At 43.6% G+C, this 23,120-nt stretch overlaps 1 protein-coding gene across 1 annotated transcript; it reads right to left on the reverse strand.

Moving 5' to 3' along the window:
• Positions 1-310: 310 nt before the first annotated feature.
• On the reverse strand, positions 311-14,849 carry SAMD7 (sterile alpha motif domain containing 7). Its single transcript, XM_056850253.1, has 8 exons — positions 14,747-14,849; positions 13,654-13,780; positions 11,134-11,270; positions 9,330-9,408; positions 7,085-7,767; positions 5,564-5,685; positions 4,271-4,381; positions 311-583 (listed from the first exon to the last, which is right to left on the reverse strand). Exons 1-8 carry the CDS (start codon positions 14,847-14,849, stop codon positions 311-313), a joined length of 1,635 nt encoding a protein of 544 aa, XP_056706231.1.
• Between the last annotated feature and the right edge of the window lie 8,271 nt (positions 14,850-23,120).

Below are 23,120 nucleotides of genomic sequence, written 5' to 3' on the forward strand. Positions count from 1 at the left end.
AAAATAGCTAGAGGACAGGGAAGAGAGCTGTTGAAGGGCAGATTAGTCATTGCTGCCCAGAACCCAGCCTTGGCCTTGCAGCATCTTCTTCTCCCTCAAATGTATGTTTTATCGCATTTATGTTCACTGAATGAATGGCACTTATAATTAATTGCACACATGTATGCATTTTTTAAAAAATTAGCTTCTTTTAAAAATTAATACACTGTATTATACGGTGGTCATTTTACGTTTCCAAGTTTTAAAAAGCATGTTCGGTATCCACCGAAGTCCTTTGTTGCATTTGCAAGTTTCTTCTGTCTGAATAACCTCAGTTTTTCTGATAGCTGATCATCTGGAAATCGGTCTGAGCCCCACCTAAGTCGGGTGGGTTTTCTCTGCTTTCTGCGGCGATCGGCTCCATGGTCTTTGAAGCCTCTGGATCCTGAGAGCAAGGGCTGCCCAGACCATCACCAGCACTGTTGCAATGAAGAGGAGAGGCCATCTCTTGCGGAGGATCCGGAGGCTTGCCTGCAGCTGACGGCGCAGACACAGACAAAGGAAGATTCATCATGTAGAACATGCTGCCCAGGCGCCGGGAGACCTTTGGAGAGACAAGCAGTCACAGGTTCAAGTGCGTCAAACTGGCTGTCTAATTCAATCGACGCATTCTGCTCTTCACGTTTGTTGATGCCCAAATGCATCCTGAAACTCTGGACACCATATACAAGGTGTGAGCTGTCAGCCATGTTTTAAGGCACAGGGACGAACTATTTTAACATAAAGCCGCACAGAATAGAAGGCTTACATATATATTTTCTACCTTGTACAACGTATATGTCAGGATGTGTATTGTAAAATTGTGTATGTATGACCGTTAAGGAAGGCCTGTAAAAGGCCGAAATGCATCTGGTCAGACTTTGGTCATTTTATGTACTAATATCAATTGTTATGTGCTGGTTATATTTGTTTTTTTTTTAATTTTTTTAAATCATTTTCTCCAAAATCTTAACTTGACTATTCAACAAGTTTAAAAGTCCATTGTCATCAAAATTACAATAACAGAAAAACAAAACTTTGTTGATATATAATAACATTAAATTTAAATTGCGTTTGACCTCCCTCCACCTCCTTCCATCTAGAAATAAAATTATTTCTCTTTTGTAAATGGTTACTAATCTTACATATCATTGCATTCACTAATATCTTGATTACTTTATAAACCAATTATAACATAACATTTTGCCCTTATTATAAATTTAACATATGCTAAAAAGCTATTTTTACTTACATGTATAAACAGATTAGTTTAATGAATACCTTCTAAACGACCCCATTTGAAATTCACAATACGTTTTCCATGCCCCCCATTCTTCCGAAAATTGCGTATTATCTTTTTGATTCATTAGAGCTGTAAGTTTTGCCATTTCCATCAGGTCCATCATTTTCTGTATCCAGTCTTTTTTTATCTGGTATTTCAGTCAGTTTCCATTTAGCTGCATATGTCAATCTTGCTGCAGTAGTGGCATACATCAAAAATGATCTTTGGGTAATTATAGTGTCCGGTATCATACTTAATAGCATCATTTCAGGTATCTTTGGGATATTATTCTGTAAAATCAGCCTCATTTCATTATATATCATGTCCCAGAATTTTTTAGCTTTTTCACAAGTCCACCACATGTGATGAAATGAACCAATTTCTTTTTTACACTTCCAACATTGTGGGGACATTGTTTTGTAAGTCTTTGCCAGTTTTTTCAGTGTCAGATACCAACAGTACATCATTTTGTAAATATTTTCTCTTAATGATTGAGAGAATATGGATTTCATATCTCAAGACCAAAGTCTTTCCCATTTATGAAGTTGTATATTGTGACCCAACATTTGTGCCCAATTAATCATAGTGGGTTTAATTCTTTCTTGCTCACAATAAAGTTCCAACAATAACTTGTAGATTTTCGATACTAAGTGTTCATTTGTATCCAATATAAGTTTTTGAAAGGTCGATTTATTTTTTGAAAATCCCACTTTTTGATCTTGAAGAAAAACCGATTTTATTTGATAATATTGGAACCAAGTTAGATTGTCTTTAACTTCTTCATGTTCTTTAAGTGAGCAGTGTACTCCTTCCCACTTTAAAAGATCTTGATAAGTAATAAATTGGGCTGGTCTTAATGGTTTCAACGTCAACATTTCTTGTGATGAAATCCATAATGGGGTTTTTGTTTCCAGCAAATGTTTATATCTGGACCATGTTTTAAATAAATATGATTTAACTCTGTGTTGCTGAAATGATGCGTGAGTCTTAATTTTACCATACCATAAATATCCATGCCATCCACTTCTATTGTCAAAACCCTCTAAGTCTAATAAACGTGTATTGGACAATTCCATCCAATCTTTAAGCCATACCAAGGCAGCTGCTTCAGCATATAGTTTAAAATTAGGAAGTGCAAAACCACCCCTCTCTTTAGAGTCTACCAAGTACTTGTAGGCAGTTCTTGGTTTTTTCCCTTGCCAGATGAAGTTTATTAAAAAAAAATTCCAAGCATCTAAGTGTTTTACTTGGGATATTATAGGTAGATTTTGAAACAGAAACAATAATCTCAGTAAAATGTTCATTTGTATGGTCGAAATACGTCCAAGCAAAGAAAGTTTTTTATTTGACCATATCAGCATATCCTTTTTTATTGTTTCCCATAACTTGACATAACTGTTTGTAAACAAATCCTTATTTTTGATAGAAATCCAAATTCTCAAGTATTTTATTTTATTTTGCTTTTTCCCATTCTGTCTTGTCAATAAAATCATGTTGTTCTGCTATAGTAAGATTTTTAAAGATTGTTTGCGTTTTCTCTTGATTAATTTTAAATCCTGAAACCTCACTGTAAGAGTCCATGGTTATATTTGTAACCATGTTTGTGCTTTTTAGGAAGCCTGTATATTAGGCCCTGTGTTTTTAAATACAATTGTGCACAATATATATTAAAAACAGATTGATTGGTTGCTATATTAGATATTGTTTAGCTCAACCCCTTTAGTTTCCCGACTTTTAGGTTCAGTTTCTTTATTCCCCTTTTTCTTTAGTGGCATTTGAACCATACACATGAATCTGATAGCGGCTTATTCACAAGACTGACGGGGACATGTCTTCGGAGCCTTCTGGCTCTGGTTGATCCAAGCCCTTCCATGGGAGCCAGCCAGAGCCCAGGTAGCAAAGTCATCAGGGATGAACTGAATGGATCCTGTCCCCTCCAAATCTGTGTGAGCTACACGTCTGCTGAAGTGCATACTGTTCCTGGTGGGGGGAAGGATTTTAGAAGAAGAGTTGGTTTTTATACCCCACTTTTTTCTACCTTTAAGGAGTCTCAAAGTGTCTTACAATCACCTTCCTTTCCTGAGAGAGTTCGGAGAGAACTGTGAATAGACCAAGGTCACCCAACAGGCTTCATGTGTATGGTTGCCAGCTCTGAGTTTCCAAGTTGTCTTTGAAGGCAGGCCCAGGTAAAGTGAGTTACAATAGCCTTGAGGTTAGTGTGGCATAGATCTACCTGGCCAGATCAGCCTGGTCAAGGAAGGGAGCCATCCCCTGGGCTAAGTAAACATGGCAGAAAACATTTATTGCTGCTGAATTAGCTTGCTTCTCCAGCAATAGTGCTGGGACCAATATGACCCCAAGACTCTTAACTGAGTCAGATGAACCCAATGAAGTGTGGAAAGCACAATGTCTTCCAAGAAATACATTTCTGGGTGTAACTGCCCCCCATCTAATTAGGAGAAAACTCTTATCGATATTCCTGGATTTTTAGCAGCATCCTTATCTTTTTCAGAAGACATATATTTAAGTCTGTCTTCTATCACACCTCTGTACATCGCAGTGACTTATAGAAGCACATGTGTGCACTAAAATGCACTAAAGACAACAATCTACCTATCTCTTCTTAGGGGACAGGTAGACGGCACAACCTGAAGTTAGGTTAGTGTTAAGAATAATAAAGAGAAAGTTAATAAAAATTCAGCTATGTACTCTGTTAATAAGGGGAGGGCCTGGGGCTATGGCTCAGTGGTAGAGCCTCTGCTTGGCATGCAGAAGGTCCCAGGTTCAATCCCCGGCATCTCTAGTTAAAGGGACTAGACAAGTAGGTGATGTGAAAGACCTCTGCCTGAGACCCTGAGAGCTGCTGCCGGTCTTAGACAATACTGACTTTGATGGACCAAGGGTCTAATTCAGTATACTGCAGCTTCATGTGTTCGTGTGTTCAATGTGCACTTGGGTGCATTGGTTTACCTGAGACCGAATTTTCAGTGCAGGTCCAAGTTTTAATCCCATTGTGTCCAAAAGGTGTTCTTCTGTGAGTAGTGGTAGGGTTTCTCCATCAATGGCATGGTCTTTAAATACCTTATACAACAAAAGAAGCCGTAGCGAATACTATTAAACTTTTCCATATTGCAGCAACAAGCCCAAAAGGGTACAAAGGCAGGCTGGACTGAATAGACATACAGAATAATTTTATTTCTGCCTTTGTATTTCAAAATTGGGTTAAAATATACAGACGTCGTGGCTAAACAGTATTCCAGAGGTGAATTCCTGATCTTTGGCCTCAAATGACACTTGTTCCATAAATTAAGGGAGGGGTTGTGGCTCAGAGATAGAGCATCTACTTGGCATGCAGAAGGTCTCAGGTTCAATCCCTGGCATCACCAGTTAAAAGGGTCAGGTCGTAGATGATGTGAAAGACCTCCACCTGAGACCCCGGAGAGCTGCTGCTGCCAGTCTGAGTAGACAATACTTCCTTTGGTGCACTGATGGTCTGATTGACTATAAGGCAGCTACATGTGTGTGTGTATACACAGAGGACAGGCCCACAGAAATGCAAGCAAATGCACAACCTTCTTGCCCAGTTCCCTTTGCTGTTCCTGAAAGGTTCTATCATACATGACAGTCACATAGGACTTAGCACCTGCATCTCTTTTTTTTTTATAAATTAAGCACTCTTTTGCCAACATAGTGTGCATTCTCAGGAAACCTACCATTTCGTGTTTAGAATTGGGTCCCATCCCCAAGATACCTCATTATGTATATTCAAATATTCCAAAATACGGAGAGATCCGAAATATGGACCACTTCTGGTCTCAAGAAGTCCGGATAAGGGATGCTCAACCTGTAATAATTTAGCTGTTCTTGGCCCTGTGGGTGAATTTATCTCATGGCACATCTTTGGAAATCGTTTTAGAATTATTTATTAATTTCATTTTATACTAAATATGCACCACTTTCAGGACACCATCCAGCCAGGGTTAAGCACATTTACGTTCCATCAGTTTCAGTGGGAGAATTAAGCACATACTTAACTGTCTTTCATTGAACCCAATAAGGCTAACAGTGCAAACCTAAGCAAAGTTACACCCTTTCAAGCCCATTGAAGTCAGTAGTGCTTGGAAGGGTGTCACTCTGTTTAGGACAGCATTGTTAAATGTGTTTGATTTTAGCTGGAACAAACTCTCATCTTTTCAGCATCACAAGTCACAGGAAACCTCCCCTTAACAAAAGTTTAAATAAATATTTAGTGATTGTGGCTACCTGTGCATAGTCTGAACATCCTGGAAGGCTGATGATAAAATTGTAAACATCTTCAATGGCCCATTTGCGAATATCTTCAATGGGTGGTACATCTTCTCCATTCAGAATCAGGCTGGAAGCACCTAGGGGAATTTAAAAAAACAGCCTTGCATTTAGTGGCTGGCAATGTTATAAACTTTAATGTACATATGTAGAATCTACTTGATGCACTGAGAGCCAAAGGAGTCTCAAAGCGGATTACAATCACCTTCCCTTCCTCTCCCCAGAACATACACCTTGTGAGGCAGGTGGGGCTGAGAGAGTTCTGAGAGAACTGTGACTGGCCCAAGGTCACCCAGCAGGCTTCATGTGGCGGTATGGGGTATCAAACCTGGCTCTCTAGATTAGAGTCCACCACTCTTAACCACTACACCACACACTGATTTACCTCTTTCCCCTATTGCCACTCCCCCCTCCAGATGCAGCCCCCCACTTTAGTACTGCAAATGTTCCCATCCTGAAGGAGAAAGCAGCTTCTGAAGTTTCATTACACATATCTTCAGTATAACATGTAGTTTGGCACAGATGTTGGATTCCTGAGAAATTAACATGCTTTTTAAAAAATCAAGTTCCTAGCCCTTATGTTTCTACTACTTGAAAATATGCAGGCAGTGCCTGCAAAAGGCTCCAGTGTCGAGGTGGCAAAGCTTTTGTATCCTACACAGCCGTTTCACTTTCCTGCACATATCTAGTTGTGACACCATTCATGTGCATGCAGACATGCTCATCCACACCTCTCCTACTGACATCATAATGCTCTTCATTAAAAAAAATAAATCTAAACCTGTCAAAAGTTTCCACCTGGAATTTAAAAAGAGCTATCAGTACTGCAAGGAGCCCCGTGGCGCAGAGCGGTAAGCTGCAGTACTGCAGTCCAAGCTCTGCTCACGACCTGAGTTCAATCCCGACGGAAGTCAGTTTCAGGTAGCCGGCTCAAGGTTGAGTCAGCCTTCCATCCTTCCAGGGTCGGTGAAATGAGTACCCAGCTTGCTGGGGGTAAAGGGAAGATGACTGGGGAAGGCACTGGCAAACCACCCCGTAAACAAAGTCTGCCTTGGAAACGTCGGGATGTGACGTCACCCCATGGGTCAGGAATGACCCGGTGCTTGCACAGGGAACCTTTACCGTTACCTTTATCAGTTCTGCAGCCCTCTGTGTAGTCAGTCCTAACACAGAAAACCTTCAGAGTATCATTCTTTACTGAAACCAAAGCTTGGGTTTCTCCCATCAGCATAGGGTTGCTGGGTCCCTCTTGGCCACCAGCAGGAGGCTTTTGGGGCGCAGCCTGAGGAGGGCGGGGTTTGGAGAGGGGAGGGACTTCAATGCCATAGAGTCCAATGGCCAAAGTGGCCATTTTCTCCAAGTGAACTGATCTCTATTGGCTGGAGATCAGTTGTAATAGCAGGAGATCTCCAGCTAGTACCTGGAGGTTGGCAACCCTACATCAATATGATGCAACAGGTCTGCAAAGTCTTAACTTACTGGAAGGTAGCAGTGGATTGGTGGGTACCGAGAAGCCATAGGGCAGAGCAGAGAACGTGAATGCCGACGGATACACGTACTTTTCTTCAAAGGCCGTGCAAGGATTGCCAGGATCTTTTTCATTCCCACTGCTGCACCCATGTGCTTCGCTGGGCATTTCGTGGCGGGGCACCGTTTTTCTCAGGCTTTCTTCGTATTCCTTGCCGTCCTTGGCAGCCGCAGCTGACGGCTCCACATGGACTTTGCTTGGTTCATGTTTGTTCAGCGTTTCAGCCTCGGCTTCTTTTTTGTCCTCTTTCTCCTCATCGGCAGAGGCAGAAGCCGGATCCAGGCCCTTCTCCTCGGCCTGGCTCTTGGTCCCGCTGGCAGAACCGTCGGCAGCCTTGTGATTCCCAGCCCTTCTGCCTGGCCGGCGGGCTCGCTCCCTTTGCAGGGTGCCCACAGGTGGGTAAGGGCTGGTGGCCATCAGCATGGCGTTGCCGTGAAGGTCATCGAGGGTGGCTCGATGGACGTACAAGTCGTTCGGAACGTGGCCTTCAGGCACCCTGTGCCTTCCGCGGAAAGCCACTGGGCTGGCTGGGATGCTGTGGTACAGGAAAGGGCCTTCCAACCCCAGCAGCCCCTTGCGATGAGCTTTTTCTATTTCTTTTTGCTGGAAAATGGCATTCATTTCCATCTCCATCCTAAGTGAGGGAAAGGGCAGAAGCAAAAAGAAAAGGCATAAGCAGAGATGGCCGGTTCCACATGGGTTATCACAGGGTTGGCCACTCCCAGAGGTGCTTGGAGTTCTGAAATTCCAGCTGATCTCCAGACTAGAGATTTACTTCCCCTGGGGAAAATGGCAGCTTTGGAGGGTGAACTGTAAGAAGAGGAAGAAGAAGAAGAGGAGGAGGAGGAGTTGGTTTTTATATGCCGACTTTCTCTACCATTTAAGGGAGACTCAAACCAGCTTACAATCACCTTCCCTTCCCCTCCCCACAACAGACACCCTGTGAGGTAGGTGGAGCTGAGAGAGTGTGACTAGCCCAAGGTCACCCAGCTGGCTTTATGTGTAGGAGTGGGGAAACAAACCCGGTTCACCAGATTAGCCTCCGCCGCTCATGTGGAGGAGTGGGGAATCGAACCCGGTCTCCAGATCAGACTCCACCACTCCAAACCACCGCTCTTAACCACTACACCATGCTGGCATCACATCCCTGCTGAGCTCCTTTCCTTCCCCAGGCTCCACTCCAAAATCTCTAGGAATTTCCCAATCCAGAGTCAGCAACCCTAGTTAACTGCCCAGGTTCAATGCTGATGGGAAGCATTTCTTCTCCATGCTATTGTGGTCCCCCCTCTTCTCCGGTGGGAAGTTTTTGGTGTGGGGCTGGAACAACGATCCCACACACAATGTGATTATGTCACTTTATGTGTCACTTTATGTCACACACACAGTCGTGTGCGCGTACGATCCCTGCTCCGAGCAGGTCGACAGCTACCCTAATTGTGGTGCATTTGTGCACCTCTCAGGGTTTCCCCAGCTTTTCTCAAATTTTCTCATATCTGCTTTGCTGAGAGGTTTTTGGGAAAGATTGCAGTAAAACCTGGATGGCTGCCTTGGGGGCAGGAAAGTCCAGATTTTCCCACCCACGTAGCAGCCATTTTCCATGAGGCTGTGTCCTCATGTTGGCTATTTCCTCTATCTGCCACTTGCGGGAGGATGAGTTCAATTTTTTAAACTGACAACTGAATTTTGTTATATCCATATAATATTGTAACAAAATGGGTAAAAGGTAGGGCTGTGCACCATTTTTCGGCATTATTCAGGATCTGCTTTTTGGCTCCTTTTAATTGCCGCCTTTTTTTCTGGTACCCCCCCCCCCCCCGTTGGCTTCATGTGTAGGAGTGGGGAAACCAACCCGGTTCACCAGATTAGAGTCCACCGCATGTGGAGGAATCAAACCTGGTTCTCTGGTTTAGAGTCAACTGCTCCAAACCACCGCGCTTAACCACTGCACCACACTGGCTAAACTAGCATTTACTCTTTCCCTAGTTACATCAGCTTTGAATTCTAGGATACAGATTGCATTCATTTTAAAAAGGTAAAGGTAAAGGTCCTCTGTGCAAGTACCGGGTCATTCCTGACCCATGGGGTGATGTCACATCCCGACATTTACTAGGGTAAAGGGAAGATGACTTGGGAAGGCACTGGAAAACCACCCCGTAACAAAGTCTGCCTAGTAAATGTCGCCTGCATTAATTTTACCTGGCTATATTTTGTTTCTGAACCAATTCCTGCCTTCTGGTCACAGCTTCCATGGACTCTGGCTGGAGGAAACTATATCCTTAAAAAAACACATAAATGGGTAAAGAATATTAGAAGTCACCATGGCATGTAGATTAATGCACAAAAATGCACAATAAACAGATTAATGCACAAAAACAAGGGACACAAAGTACGAGCACTAGATAGTGTGTAACTGCAGGGATGATGAGTTGCTATGAATATTTCTACTCGTGGCTGACAAAGGGAAATTTGACTCTCGAAAGCTTATACGCTGAAACTCTTGTTGGTCTCTAAGATGCTACTGGACTCAAATCTGTTTTACTGCAGACCAACATGTAGGGTTGCCAACCTCCAGTTACTAGCCGGAGATCTCCTGCTATTGCAACTGATCTCCAGCCAACAGAGATCAGTTCACCTGGAGAAAACAGCCACTTTGGCAATTGGATTCTATGGCATTGAAGTCCTTCCCCAAACCTTGCCCTCCTCAGGCTCCACCCCAAAACCCTCCCACCGGTGGCGAAGGGGGACCTGGCAACCCTACCAACATAGCTACCCTCTGAAACGATTAATATTCGGTTTCGTATGGATTCCCAATGGCATCGTCATAGATTTTAGGCCACCTAAAAGGGAAGCTGAACTGTTTATATTGCACCAAAGATAAGGGAATGGTGATGGGAAAGATGCATGCATGTTCTGGAAGCTTTCTGTAACTGCGGAAGAATTTCTAGCATATGGATGAAGTGATACAGTGACCCGGGTTGGGATTACTGATAAATTGGTCACTTCATTTTCCCAGCCCATTGTAAAGATTAAGGTGTATAGTATCACTGCCACCCATAGATGGCACTGAAATGGCAGATTTCTTCAGAACACAACCATTCATTTAGAGCTTGCACAGATATTCATGGAGGTGTATAAGTGTGTAATTCCAGTTGACTTTCATGGGTTTTAGGTGCAGTGGGGCAGAGCACATGAGCCCAAAACATACTCTTCTGTCCCAGCACATTTCTTGCACAATGGAGCCATATGAGGCCAGTCCCCCAGTGAACAGCACAAGAATGTGCGAAAGGCCATGCTAGATCAGACCAAGGTCCATCAAGTCCAGCAGTCTGTTCACACAGTGGCCAACCAAGTGCCTCTAGGAAGCCCACAAACAATGCAGCAGCAGCAGAAGCATTATCCTGCCTGTGTTCCAAAGCACCTAATATAATAGGCATGCTCATCTGATCCTGGAGAGAATAGGTATGCATCATGACAAGTATCCATTTTGACTAGTAGCTATGAATACTCCTCTCCTCCATGAACATGCCCACTCCTCTCTTAAAGCCTTCCAAGTTGGCAGCCATCACCACATCCTGGGGCAGGGAGATCCACAATTTAACTATGCTCTTCTGTCCCGCTTCTTCTTTTTTTTAACCATCAAGTCACAGCTGACTTATGGCGACCCCATAAGGTTTTCAAGGCAAGAGACATTGGGAAGTGGTCTGCCATTGCCTGCCTCCGTGTTGTGACCCTGGTATTCCTTGGAGGTCTCCCATCCAGATTCTAGCTAGGATCAGGACGGAGAGTGTGTGACTGACCCAAGGTCACACAGCAAGCTTCCATGGTGCCAGTGGGGATTTGAACATGGGTTTCCCAGGTCCTAGTCCAACACCTTAACCACTACACCACACAATGGAGAATATATTAATTGCTCTTATTAGCTGAAACATTGTAAGGAACTACTAGTAACTATCCAGTTTTTACACTGGCAGTGTCCAGAATTCATGAACTTGGCTCTTACCTGGCCCTTGGTAAACACGATTGGATAATAGGTTTGGCATACTGGCATGTTGTGGGACTGAAGGACCAAGATGGGAAGCAACGTGAATTTGTCTTGGGTCAGCTGGCGCTAGCATCTCAGTGGAAGGCAACAAATCTCTAGATAGGGAGACGAAAAACATGTAGTTAAAGTATGCATGAGGGCGGTTGCATTTTGTAATGTGTAATTTCGGTACACAAAGGGCTACTTTATGTATTTATTCAGAAAATGAACGCACTTCCTCTCCAAAGGGCAGCTCAAGATGGCCCACAAAGTAAATCAGTGCAATAATAAACCCATAAAAGCAACAATGGGAAATGTCCAACATTAACACGAAGGCGAAGAAACAACTGGAGCGAGGGAAGTGATGCTTTGATAAGTTTTGTAACCCGACATGTTTTACGTAAAGCTTCTTTAGGGGGAATCTATTCAGATTCTACTTCAGCGTCCCGTGCAAGCAATAAAGCAAATTTTGCCAGAAGTCCACAGTAAAGTTGGGCGAAAACGCATGGTCACTTTAGCCTCCTTTATTCCCTGTTTCAGCCAGGATCGAACGCATGCGTTTCGCCGAACGTGTGTTCGATCCTGACTAAATCCTGGCTGAAACAGGGAATAAAGGAGGCTAAAGCAACCGTGAGTTTTCGCCCCAAGACAGACCTATTTCCACAGTCATTTCCTCAGTGAAGGTCTTCAGTCAGGCTAATCGAGGTCATTCCTGTCCCGAACCCAGGCTGGGATATTTGTAGAAAACTTTCCTGGACACCAGTTACATATGAAGCTCCCTCATGCCAAATCAGACCACGAGGCCACCTAGTTAGGCCACCATTGGTCTAACTTTTTCCACATCTTGTCACCTGGTATCCTTTTTTAAAAAACGGGACTAAAATTGCATACAAAGCATGTGCTTGAACGCTGAAGGCCCAATTACATATGATATTGGGTGTCCATGACAAAACATGTAGTGGGCAAAGCAATCCTGAGTTGGGGGGGGTAGTTGGAGGGTGCCTGGGAATGGTGCAGCCACAACACTAGGGTTGCCAATCTCCAGGTACTAGCTGGAGAGCTCCTGCTATTACAACGGATCTCCAGTCAATAGAGGGAATTTCGAGGAAAAACCCTGTGGAACTCCCCATAGAGTTCCACAAGGCTATGCCACCTTTTTACAGGTGTAACTCAGCGCCTAGAAAAAGAGGCACTCCCAGGCCAAAAGGGATTTGGGAGCTGACGTCAGTTCCGCCCCAAGGAACTCCCCAGGATGCTGGTGTGAGCTTTTATGCCAGAAAAACACCGCCAGCAAGGCAGAGCTGGCACCCGAGCCTTGTGCTGCCGCATAGCACCCCTACACTGGCGTAAGTGCTTTTGTGCCGGCATCCATGCCCACTTAGTTGGTGCAAGTGGCACTTATGCTGGCGTAGGGGTCATGCCGCCTTCTCAGCAGCTCTGCCCTCCCCTCCAGGATTGTTCGGTTAGTGTCAAAAAGCAACTTCTTGTGGGATGAGGAGGGAAAATAGGGATCTTACTATGGTTTGGGGCAACAGGCTGTTTTACTGTCCCCCCTGCACCATTCTGCTCATAGAATCTGATAGCCCTTCTCAGCTGCTTTTAGCCTCAGCAGGGAAAAAAGACCCCCACATTAAGGGTACCTCCCTTTTCCTTATCAAAGCTAAAGCTGGTGATGGCAGCAATTTCAGTCAAAGAACCAGTAGAAGAGGGAAGCTTCATGCTACCATCCTCCAGCTCTATGGGTCCCCTCCATAGCAGGACCCCTACAAGACAAATTCTGTGGATAAATTACATATCAGTGGATTTAGTTATGGAGTCACATGCTTTTAAAACAACAGCAGATGAATATGTTTTCCCTATATGCTCAATAATACAGATTAAGGTCGTTTATGCATGGGTACTTTCACTCACATTTGCCCCCAGTCTGTCTTGGTTGTTCCTTGGATTTTATGCATGAGTTTTCCATCCATTAGAGATGACCTCGCTGCTAGCCCTCACAAATCCCGGGGCTTCCCTTTCCTCTATTAACCTGATTCTTCCCTCTCCCCTGAACTCAGCCTGGGTGAAATCCCCATGCATAAGGCAAAGCGTGGGACATGCAAGCTTGGTTTCTCTCACAGCCAATTACAAAGCAGCATGTAAAGAGGCAGGGATTCAAATGCTTCCTGCTTCCTCGGAGCTCTTTCTAAGCAGAAGAAAGGCTTTTTAAAACCGAGGCTTGGATTTCTCCCCCTCCCCACTCCTTTCAGATTGCTTCATTTTTTGTTTTTTGTTCTTAAAATGCTTTTTTTATGCAGCAATTGAGTTGGGGGGGATTCTTTCACAGTAAACTCTACAAAGCTCTACAAAGTAAGCCAATTACAAAGCAGCATATAAAGGGGCGGGGACTTGATTTGAGCTTGGAGACTGCTGCTGCATAGATTCCCAACAGGAAAGTGTGGGTCCAGTCAGCAACAAACCTCAAGTAAAACTCACATGACCAAAGTCAAAGAGGAATACCTTTCCACAAATCGAGGCTCAAACTGTGAGGGAATAGCCTGGATTCTCTGGGGTGCTGGTCCCATCAGCTGTGGGTTTACAGCCATCATCTGATTTCTCATGATCATCTCCTGTCGCTGTCGCAATTCTGACATACAACACACAATCGCTTTAAGTAGACTTTCAAAGGAGGAAATCCAACTTAAATAAAAGTGATTCGAAATAGTATGTCCGCATCCATACAATTATCAGAGTGTGACTGAATCTTCTACATCTGCCTCACATAAAGAAAAATTGAATGACTAAACGTTCAACAAGTATTTAAAGTAATCCTATATTTAATTGGGTTCACTGCAGTCACTGAAGGCATTTGCAAGCTTTTCAGTTCCACAGAGCTTCTTTGCACTATATCTATGCATGTGTGTTTTTAACAGATAAATAACATAAATTTGATACTACACACACATCTCTATAATGAAGAAATACATGCATGCCTCGTTCTATTTCACTTCGCTTTATTGCGCTCTGCAGATATTGCATTTTTGAGCAAGTCTATTGGTGCCATTTTTCCAATAGCATACGCTTACTTCATATCTCTGTCACATCTCGGTAATTCTCATAATATTTCAAACTTTTTCATTATTATTACAGTACATTTTAAAGACATAATGCTATTGTACACTTTTTTAGACTACAGTATAGTGTAAAAGTAACTTTTACACTACATTTGTGCGACTTGCTTTATTGCGATATTAATCTTATTATGGTGGTGTGGAACCCAACTGCAATATCTCCGAGGTATGCTTCTAAAAGGTTAGATCCTATGAACTGCAATCAAAAGTTGCTGAAGAATAACAGAATGCAAGATGAGCCCGTCTGAATCACAGCAGTGGTCCATCTAGTCCAGCATCCTGTTTCCTGGCATGAGACTCCCCTTGCGGGGAGGTCTTACAGAACAGCTGGGTGGGTGGGGGATCCAGGGAAAGATATTTTGTCCCATGGTTGGTAATCCACAATTAATTTATTATGAAAAGGGTAGAAACGTTAGGGCCATGAACCTGATTTCCAACCATGCCCCAGTTCCCTACAACGGTGCATCTTGATTCCAGCTTACCGCCTGCTGCCATGCCACTTGCTAACCGGTATAAATGTTTGTCTTCCAAATTTCCTTGTTCCCCAAGGATTGACAGCTTTCTCATGTGATCTCGAGGAGTCATGATATAGAAGAATGTAGCAGGCTCCTTGTTCTTCCAGAATAATCAGTGAAAGGAACTGAGAGAAAAATAAAAAGCATAGTGCAACCAATATGTTGTAGAGAATTATTAAATCAAAGGAAGAAATGAGAGGGACTTAAAATGGTGTAGGCTCTACATATCTAAAGCTCTGCCTCCTCACTCCTCTGCACAGTCCATGAGGACAGCTGAGAATGCATCCGTGGAAGTACTATCTACGCACCAGTGCATCAAAGGTACATGAGAAGGACTTCCTGGTGGGCGCTGCCAGATTATGGAATGTGGCTCACATATGGTTCCCAAATGGTCTCCCAGCTAGGGTTGCCATCTTCCAGGTGGGGCCTGATCTTCCAATATCACAATTGATCTACAGAATACAAAGATCAGTTCCCCTTGGAGAAAGACAGAGTGAGAAACCCAGACACAACATGCATAAAGAATCATATGAGTTTGAAAGTCGATGCCACCACAGAATGTTTGAGGACCCGCCTACCAGTCTCGCTGCCCTTGGAATAAGAAAAGTTTACATTCTAAAATAAGAGATGGTAGGGGGACAAGGGGAGGGAAGACAGCATGGCACAGCCCGATCTCATGAGATCACAGAAGCTAAGCAGGGTCAGTGCTTGGAAGAGAGACCTCCAAGGAAGACTCTACAGAGGAATGCAATGGCAAGCCACCTCTGCTTCTCACTTGCCTTGAAAGCCCCTTGCTGGGGTCACCAAAGCCAGTTGTGACATGATGGCACTTATGTAGGTATGTAGGGGAGCAAGACTACCATGTGGAAACCCTTCCCCACAGTTCTAGACTCTCCAATCAGTAGCAGCTCCCTAAGATATTAGGCTGTGCCAGTTCTGCTACCCAAGATCCCTTTAACTAGAGATTATGGGTATTGGAGATGGGACCTTCTTGTGCAAAACATGTGAGCTACCACCCCTCCCCAGAGGACTGCAGAGTGGCTAAGAACCTGGAAGCCAAAGACGTATAAGACTGTACACACCAGCTGCCAGGGCTGCATTCACGGATGAATCTTTCCTGATCCCATGCCGCAAATCCTGGCTGTACAGCACATTATGGGGATGAAGACATGTTAATCTCCACTCTTAGAGTTTTACCCTCAACAAACCCTTCTTGGCAGCAGGCAGAACCACTCACCCAGGGCTAATTCTGTCTCAGTTTATTAGGCAAGGAGTAGACAGGCAACAGCCTTATGTCCTAAGAGCACTTAAGCATGTCATGATGACAGCCAGAATATTTGTGTGTGAAGGCTTGTGCTTGAAGACTGGGAGGGAAGGGAGCAATCTTTGAGGATGGGTGTGTGTGTGGAAGGATGCCTTCATTTACTTTCTATTTCATGACTTTAAATATAGTTGAAGCCCACATTTGAAGTTCAGTTTTCTGAATCTTTGGAGCGGAGGGGGGCACACTAATGCTCGTGCTTCGTGTTTGTAAAGTCACAGCTTCAATCCCAGGTATCTCTGCTTAATAGTTAGCAGAGTGAGAAGAAATCTCTGCCTCTCACCACATAATGTAGACCAAGGATTGCCAAGGGATTGTAGCTCAGTGGAAGAGTCTTCGCTTTTCATGCAGAAGGTCTCATGTTCAATCCCCGGCATCTGCAATTAAAGGACCAGGTAGCAGATGATGTGAAAGACCTCAACTTGACAAATATCCTGAGGTACTACCACACCCCAGCGCATTACCAAGTTTTGTTCTATCCTAGAAACAGAATATGGATTAGGAAGAGCACCAGAAATGAAGGCAACCATGAAGGCAACAGCAGAGAAAATCTTATTAAAAATGCTTTTAATTCACAAAAGCCCAGATGAGATCTTTTTGAGTTCTTTTCCGACACAAGCCTACTCTGCAGCAGCTAGAAAGCTATCAATAGCTCAGAAGCTCCCTGTTGGAGACCCCTGGTGTAGACAGTACTATGTGAACCATTGGTTCAGCAGTTTCTGAGTGAATACAATCAGGATATAAAACCAGTGTTCACACTGGGTCTCTGATCCTGGCTTCACCTCTGAAATCAAACAGCAGACATACGTATCAACCAATTGAACACTTTCTCAATTGTCAGTCTTGGTCTTCCCAGGATGCTTCAGGCAGACTGTTCTCCTTTTCTGGTTTTTTTTTTTAAAGCAGTGCATGAACATCTGTTCTTTGTCTGCCTTGTGATTTTTTTTTTAAAAGGGAACTTAAAAAAACTGCAACAAAAATCTAAACTGCGAAATTGCTCCGGGGTTAGGGGAGAACAGACTGCTGGGTCACATCACAGCGGTCAGCCCTTCAAAGCCAAGTGGCTTCAAATGTGCAGAAACCAGTTTCTTCCCAGTTCAAGCTTGCTGTGGAAAAGGTATGTTTGAATGGAAAGCCGCAAGGGTGCTTCTGGACAAGTCCCACCACTCTAAAAAAAACTGTGGCGTCTCTTATGTGTATAACATAACTTACATGAACACATGAAGCCGCCGTATACTTAGTCAGACCATTGGGTCTACGAAGGTTGGTGTTTGCTCTGAGTGGCAGCAGCTCCCCAGCATCTCAGCTCATCACCTATGACTGGAATCTTTTAACTGGAGGTGCCAGGGATCGAACCTGGGACCTTCTGCATGCAAATCAGAAGCTCTCCCATGGAGCAAACCCCCTCCCCACTGAGCCACAGCCTCAATAGGAGGCCTTGTACGTTGTAGCGGTCCTTTATGTTGCACTTTCCTGGACAAGTTTCTCTTTAGTAGGTTTGTGCACTATTAAGAGACAGAGAACAATTGCACAATTATATTAATAATCTTACCATATATGCATCATACTCGGAACATTTTACATTTACCTACATGAATGCACCCCTCTGTCACTGCAGCTCCATGAGTCACATTTTGTCCAAACACGTTCTTCAGCCTCCAACCTCAGTTTCTTAGAGGAGTTGGTGGGAGAAGGAGAATTTGAATTTGCAAGCAGCCTTGTTTTCCGGTTTTGTTGGAACCATCTCGTTGTAAATTGCATATATTTTATTATTTTTAATCAAGCAGGAACTTGCAAGGACTTGTGGCAGGAACCTCATTTCCCACTCCCCCACTGTTTCCTCTTTCCCTTTTCTGAAAGCCCCACAACTTTTTCCTGCTTCCTTCTCTCCTTCCCATCCAACAGCCAACCTACATTTATCTTCCCCCTGTGTCCCCCTCCCTCCACTATTTCCCCTTTCCCTTCTCCTGGCAGCCCCCATATCTTCTCTGCTTCTCCTGCCTCATTCTCTCCTTCTCAGCCATACACCAGCCTACCTTTTATCTGCCTCCCACCTTCAGCTGTATTTAATATTTATTTACTTCATTTATGCCCCTCCTTCCTCCACAGAAGGAACCAAGGCAGCTTACCTTATTCTCCTCTCCTCCGTTTTATCCTCACAACAACCCTGTGAGGTAGGTTAGCCTGAAAATATATGACTAGCCTAAAATCACCCAGTGAACTTCCACAGGAAGGTGGAGATTCGAACCTGGGTCACCTAGACCTTACTCTGAAGCTCTAACCACTACACCACAGGGTAGCTTTCATAGGGTGGCTGCTGTGGCAAGGACCTAGGCCTAGTTGAGTCATGCAAATTGGGTGGCATTAAGTCACTCAGTGATTGCTGCCAGGCCAAGGGTTGCCGACCTCCAGGTGGGACCTGGAGATTTCCCTGAATTACAGCTGATCTCCAGATGACAAGATCTGTCCCCCTGGAGAAAATGGCATCTTTGGAGGGTGGATTCTATGGTATCAAATTTGGCTGAGGCCTTCCCTCCCCAAACCCTGCTCTTTTTAGACTCCACCCCAAAATCTCCAAGAGTTTCCCAACCTGAAGCTGGCAACCCTAGCCAGGCCTGGCCCCAATGAGTCTTTCCTCAAAGGCCAAAACAGCTGGAAAGGACCGTGCCCCCTCCCGCTGCCTTTTACTCACTGAAACCCAGCCTGCAATGCTGTAGTTGTCTAGCAACAGCCACTGAGGGAATCCGTTCGTTCAAGATACATGTGCATCTTTTATTATTTGCATTTTTTTTCAAAAACCCTATTTTTTAGATTTCAGATTTTTCTGCAAACCTAGAGCATTTTTCAGGTTTGCAGAAAGATCTGTCTTGTCTGCTCACAGCTCCACCCACCAGATTTAAGTACCAGCAAATTTGTCCAACTTTGGTATTTGAATATAAGATAATGTTTTCATGCTGTGTTTAGCAACAGATCCCATTTACATAAGGATATATCACAATCCCTTCCAGTAACTCTTTTCAGCAGCAGTGCTAGGTAGCATTGAACTTTCACAGACTTTTTGTCTTACAAAACACCATTATAAGCCCATTGTTATACCCTTTTAGGCCCAACGACTTCGGTGGTTTTAGAAGGGTGTAACTCTTTTTAGGAATTGCACTGTAAGATACCTGGATCCTTTCCCCATCACCTCTACAAAGCCAGGTCTCTCACATCCTTTACTTGTGCCTTCGATTTCAGTGCTGAAATTCACTGTGTTGGTTCTGGCTCTTCAGTCTCAGTTATCCCTCCCAACATCATGTTTTCTGTATCTCACTTAATCATGCCGAGTGCATTCCCTTTCTATAAAAATATTTAAAATAACCCATTGGGTTTAATAATTTTTAAACTGTCAGTAAAGATCCGTTCTTTGGATTTTATGGGCTGTGGCAGCAACCCCCCCCCCCTTGGTCAAACCCCAAACATTCAGCTGGATCTACAAACTACTTCGACAAGAAGTCTTTGGATTGAATTGATTCTGTCCCAGATGGTATAATGAAATAGGTTTAAATTTAAGGGTGCTAGCTTAACTGACTGATGGCAAAGCATCCCATTTATCACGCATCACATGGAAAGCATCACCATGTAGAAATAGTTGCGACCCAGCAAACAAACAAAAAAACCCATCCTACAAATATAGAGTTGGATCCTGCAGATCCGTTCTGTGAACAGCAGGCTTTTGTCTGGTGTTGAAGGAAAAGTGTTACAGTTAGCAGATAGATCACGATCGGTAGCCGTGTTAGTCTGTTTGTAGCAGTAGAAAAGAGCAAGAGTCCAGTAGCACCTTCAAGACTAACAAAATTTCTGGCAGGGTATGAGCTTTTGTGAATCACAGCTCACTTCTTCAGATATCAATATAGTTAGCAGAGTGAGTCTATGCAAGCCAACCCATAAATTCAGCCACGTAATCCTTGCATTTCTTTGCTCTATTCAAACATTTGTATCTTGCTGCTACATATTGGCTCCCAGAACAGATTTTTATTATGGCATTGCCATTCTAAGAATACTTGATAAAATTGTCTACAGTTCACAATTGTGCATTAATTTAAAATACAAAAATATTGGCTCCCGACCTTATAAAAACAGACAAAATAGCTCAAATAAAACAGCCGTATTTCAGTTGACGCAGGTTCCTTACAAAGGTTAAGCGATGATGCTGAACAGTCCTCCTGTTGAAGGCTCCAGATGTAAAACAACCTCGCTCTCCATAAAATAATATAAAATAATTGCCATTTTTGTGGCAGCTCCATACAAGTTATGATCTGTTACTTACACCAGTTGCCAAGGCTTTCGTTTGGAAAACAGGTGAGACTGCGCAAATAGTGGAAGGGTTGCACCTTCCCTGTGGATCTTTTCTTCTGGCTGGAGCTGTCAGTCAGTTGGCAGCTTTTCAGACATATTTTCATTAGCCCTGGCAAACGAAACAAAAACCTGTTAACTAATGCTGAGTTTGCTTTAAATACAAACTCATCTTGATTATCCTTCATCCTTGCTTCGAAGCCCTTCCCACTCTGACATCACGGTCTCTTCTCCCACACCATCTCTTAGGCAAGCTGCAAAAACATAATTACAAATAGCACCTCCCGCTGATCCGATAAACCTATTTCAACATTTAACCTGTTAAGCTGTTGTTAGCCTTTAAGGCACTTTGGTACATTCATTGAAAACATTAATTGATCCTGAGATCGCATAAACGCACATCACCAGAGATCAGAATTGGCTTTGGCTGCATGTCTGTTCTTGGAATATTTCCCCCTATTGATTTTGTCTTAGAAACTCTATGCTCTGGGTCACATGACAAGTCTGGTGCCCCAGAATTACTTATCCTGTTGGGTTGGAGAGATGAAAATCCTGTTAATCACATTGTGAGGCTAACAGAGGGATCAGATGGTTATACAGCTCAAGCAGCCAGTTTACTCTTTAATTCTCAAGGGCTTCTTCACAAGTTGCTGATTTCCTGCTTAGGGGCATGGATGGGTTAAATCATTCCTCAGAATTCCATAGAGTAACCCATGGGCATTCCATGAGGTCTGTCTGGGGTGCTCATTAAATTGGTGGGTTTCCCCACTTGTATTAGGTCATACTAGGCCCACGGTAAAACAAATCAGTGGGTTATAGATCAAATCAAGCCAGAACGGACCCTAGAAGCTAAAATGACTAAACTGAGGCTATCGTATTTTGGTCATGTCATGAGATGACAAGAGTCACTGGAAAAGACAGTCATGCTAGGAAAAGTTGAGGGCAGCAGGAAAAGAGGAAGACCCAACAAGAGATGGATGGACTCAATAAAGGAAGCCACAGCCTTCAATTTGCAGGATCTGAGCAAGGCTGTCAAAGATAGGACATTTTGGAGGACTTTCATTCATAGGGTCGCCATGAGTCGGAAGCGACTTGACGGCACTTAATACACACACAGGCCCACGGTTAAGTTTCTGCCTTTTGGGTTTGCCCCAGTTCCTAGTGTTTTCTAGGAATAGGATAGGCTATAGGGTAGCAGTAGATATAGTACCACGTCCAACATGCTGTGTACATGAATGCAGCCATCCATGTTTGCACTTCTGAGCCAGCGTGGTGTAGTGGTTAAGAGTGGCAGACTCTAATCTGGTGAACCGGGTTGGTTTCCCCACTCCTACACATGAAGCCAGCTGGGTGACCTTGGGCTAGTCACAGTTCTTGCTGAACTCTCTCAGTCCCACTTACCTCACAAGGTGTCTGTTGTGGGGAGAGGAAGGGAAGGTGATTGTAAGCCGGTTTGATTCTTCATAAAAGGTAGCGAAAGTCAGCATATAAAAACCAGCTCTTCTTCGTCTTCTTCTGATGGGAACTACGAAACTCAGAAATGACGGGGCCTGCACAGCATGGACCAGACCTTGTTCATCCATTGCATCACCTGAAGGCTCTGTAAGTGCAGCAGACACAACTACATCACTAGGAACAGAAGTTTCCTTAGTCCTAGCACTGTATGAAGATGTCATCTACTGGGCAGGCCTACTATGGCATGGTGAAATGGGAAGGATCCTAACCACAAGAGAACCAATAGAAGAACATGGATGGCTAATATACCAGCAACAACATCCAAATTATGTTCTACTGAATATAGGAGTTGTTCCATAAATTGGAAATCTTAAAGGAAACAAATCACACCACAGAATCTATATGCATAGAAATTCAGTGTAAAGTTTTTAAAAGTCGGTAGCCACGTGGGTCCACAGAAGATTCCAGAAAACAAAACCCACATAACACCTTTGATTAAAGTCTAACTAAAAACACAATAAATGTGTTTACATTTTCCAAAACTCTTCAGCAGGTTAGATGTTTTAAATAGTGGGGGGGGGGTAGTGAGGGGCATATATTTCAGCCCATGGTGTTAAGGCATCTTTAACTGCATTCTGTGGGATTTTTAGTTTACTTCAATGGGTGCAGGGTGTGGATAGCTAGTACCAAGAGGTGCCCTTGATATGCTGGGAAGCAGAAGCTAAAATGAAAGCCATCCAGTTGAAAGTATCATGACCAATAGTTGATGAAAATAGTTGATGCCAAATAAAATGCACATCCCTTTAAATTCTGAGAACTTCAGGAAAACATAGTAGTCCTTATATTAACAATGCTGGAGATTCATTTACATTGGTGCACTAAGTAAAGAATCCATATAAGCCAAATTGGGGTAGTATTACCTAGTGACATTTCCAAGTTTTTATTCTTCCTGTTGAAGTGTAAGAGAGCAGAAGTAGACACTACAGCAGAATAGAGAATCATAGTAATTAACATGACAGAAATGTAATTTTATTTCATATTTATTTTAGTTTATTTATACTGCAGTGGGCTCTTGAAGTGATCTACAACATTCTCCCCTTCTCCATTTTATCCTCACAACAACCCTGTGAGGTAGGTTAGGCTGAAAATTTGTGATTGGCTATGGCCATCCAGCAAGCTTACAAGGCAGATTGGGGATTCAAACCTGAGTCGCCCAGATCCTAGTCTGAC

This window comes from Euleptes europaea, chromosome 5 (genome assembly GCF_029931775.1).
Source record: "Euleptes europaea isolate rEulEur1 chromosome 5, rEulEur1.hap1, whole genome shotgun sequence".
Lineage (NCBI taxonomy): Eukaryota > Metazoa > Chordata > Lepidosauria > Squamata > Sphaerodactylidae > Euleptes > Euleptes europaea.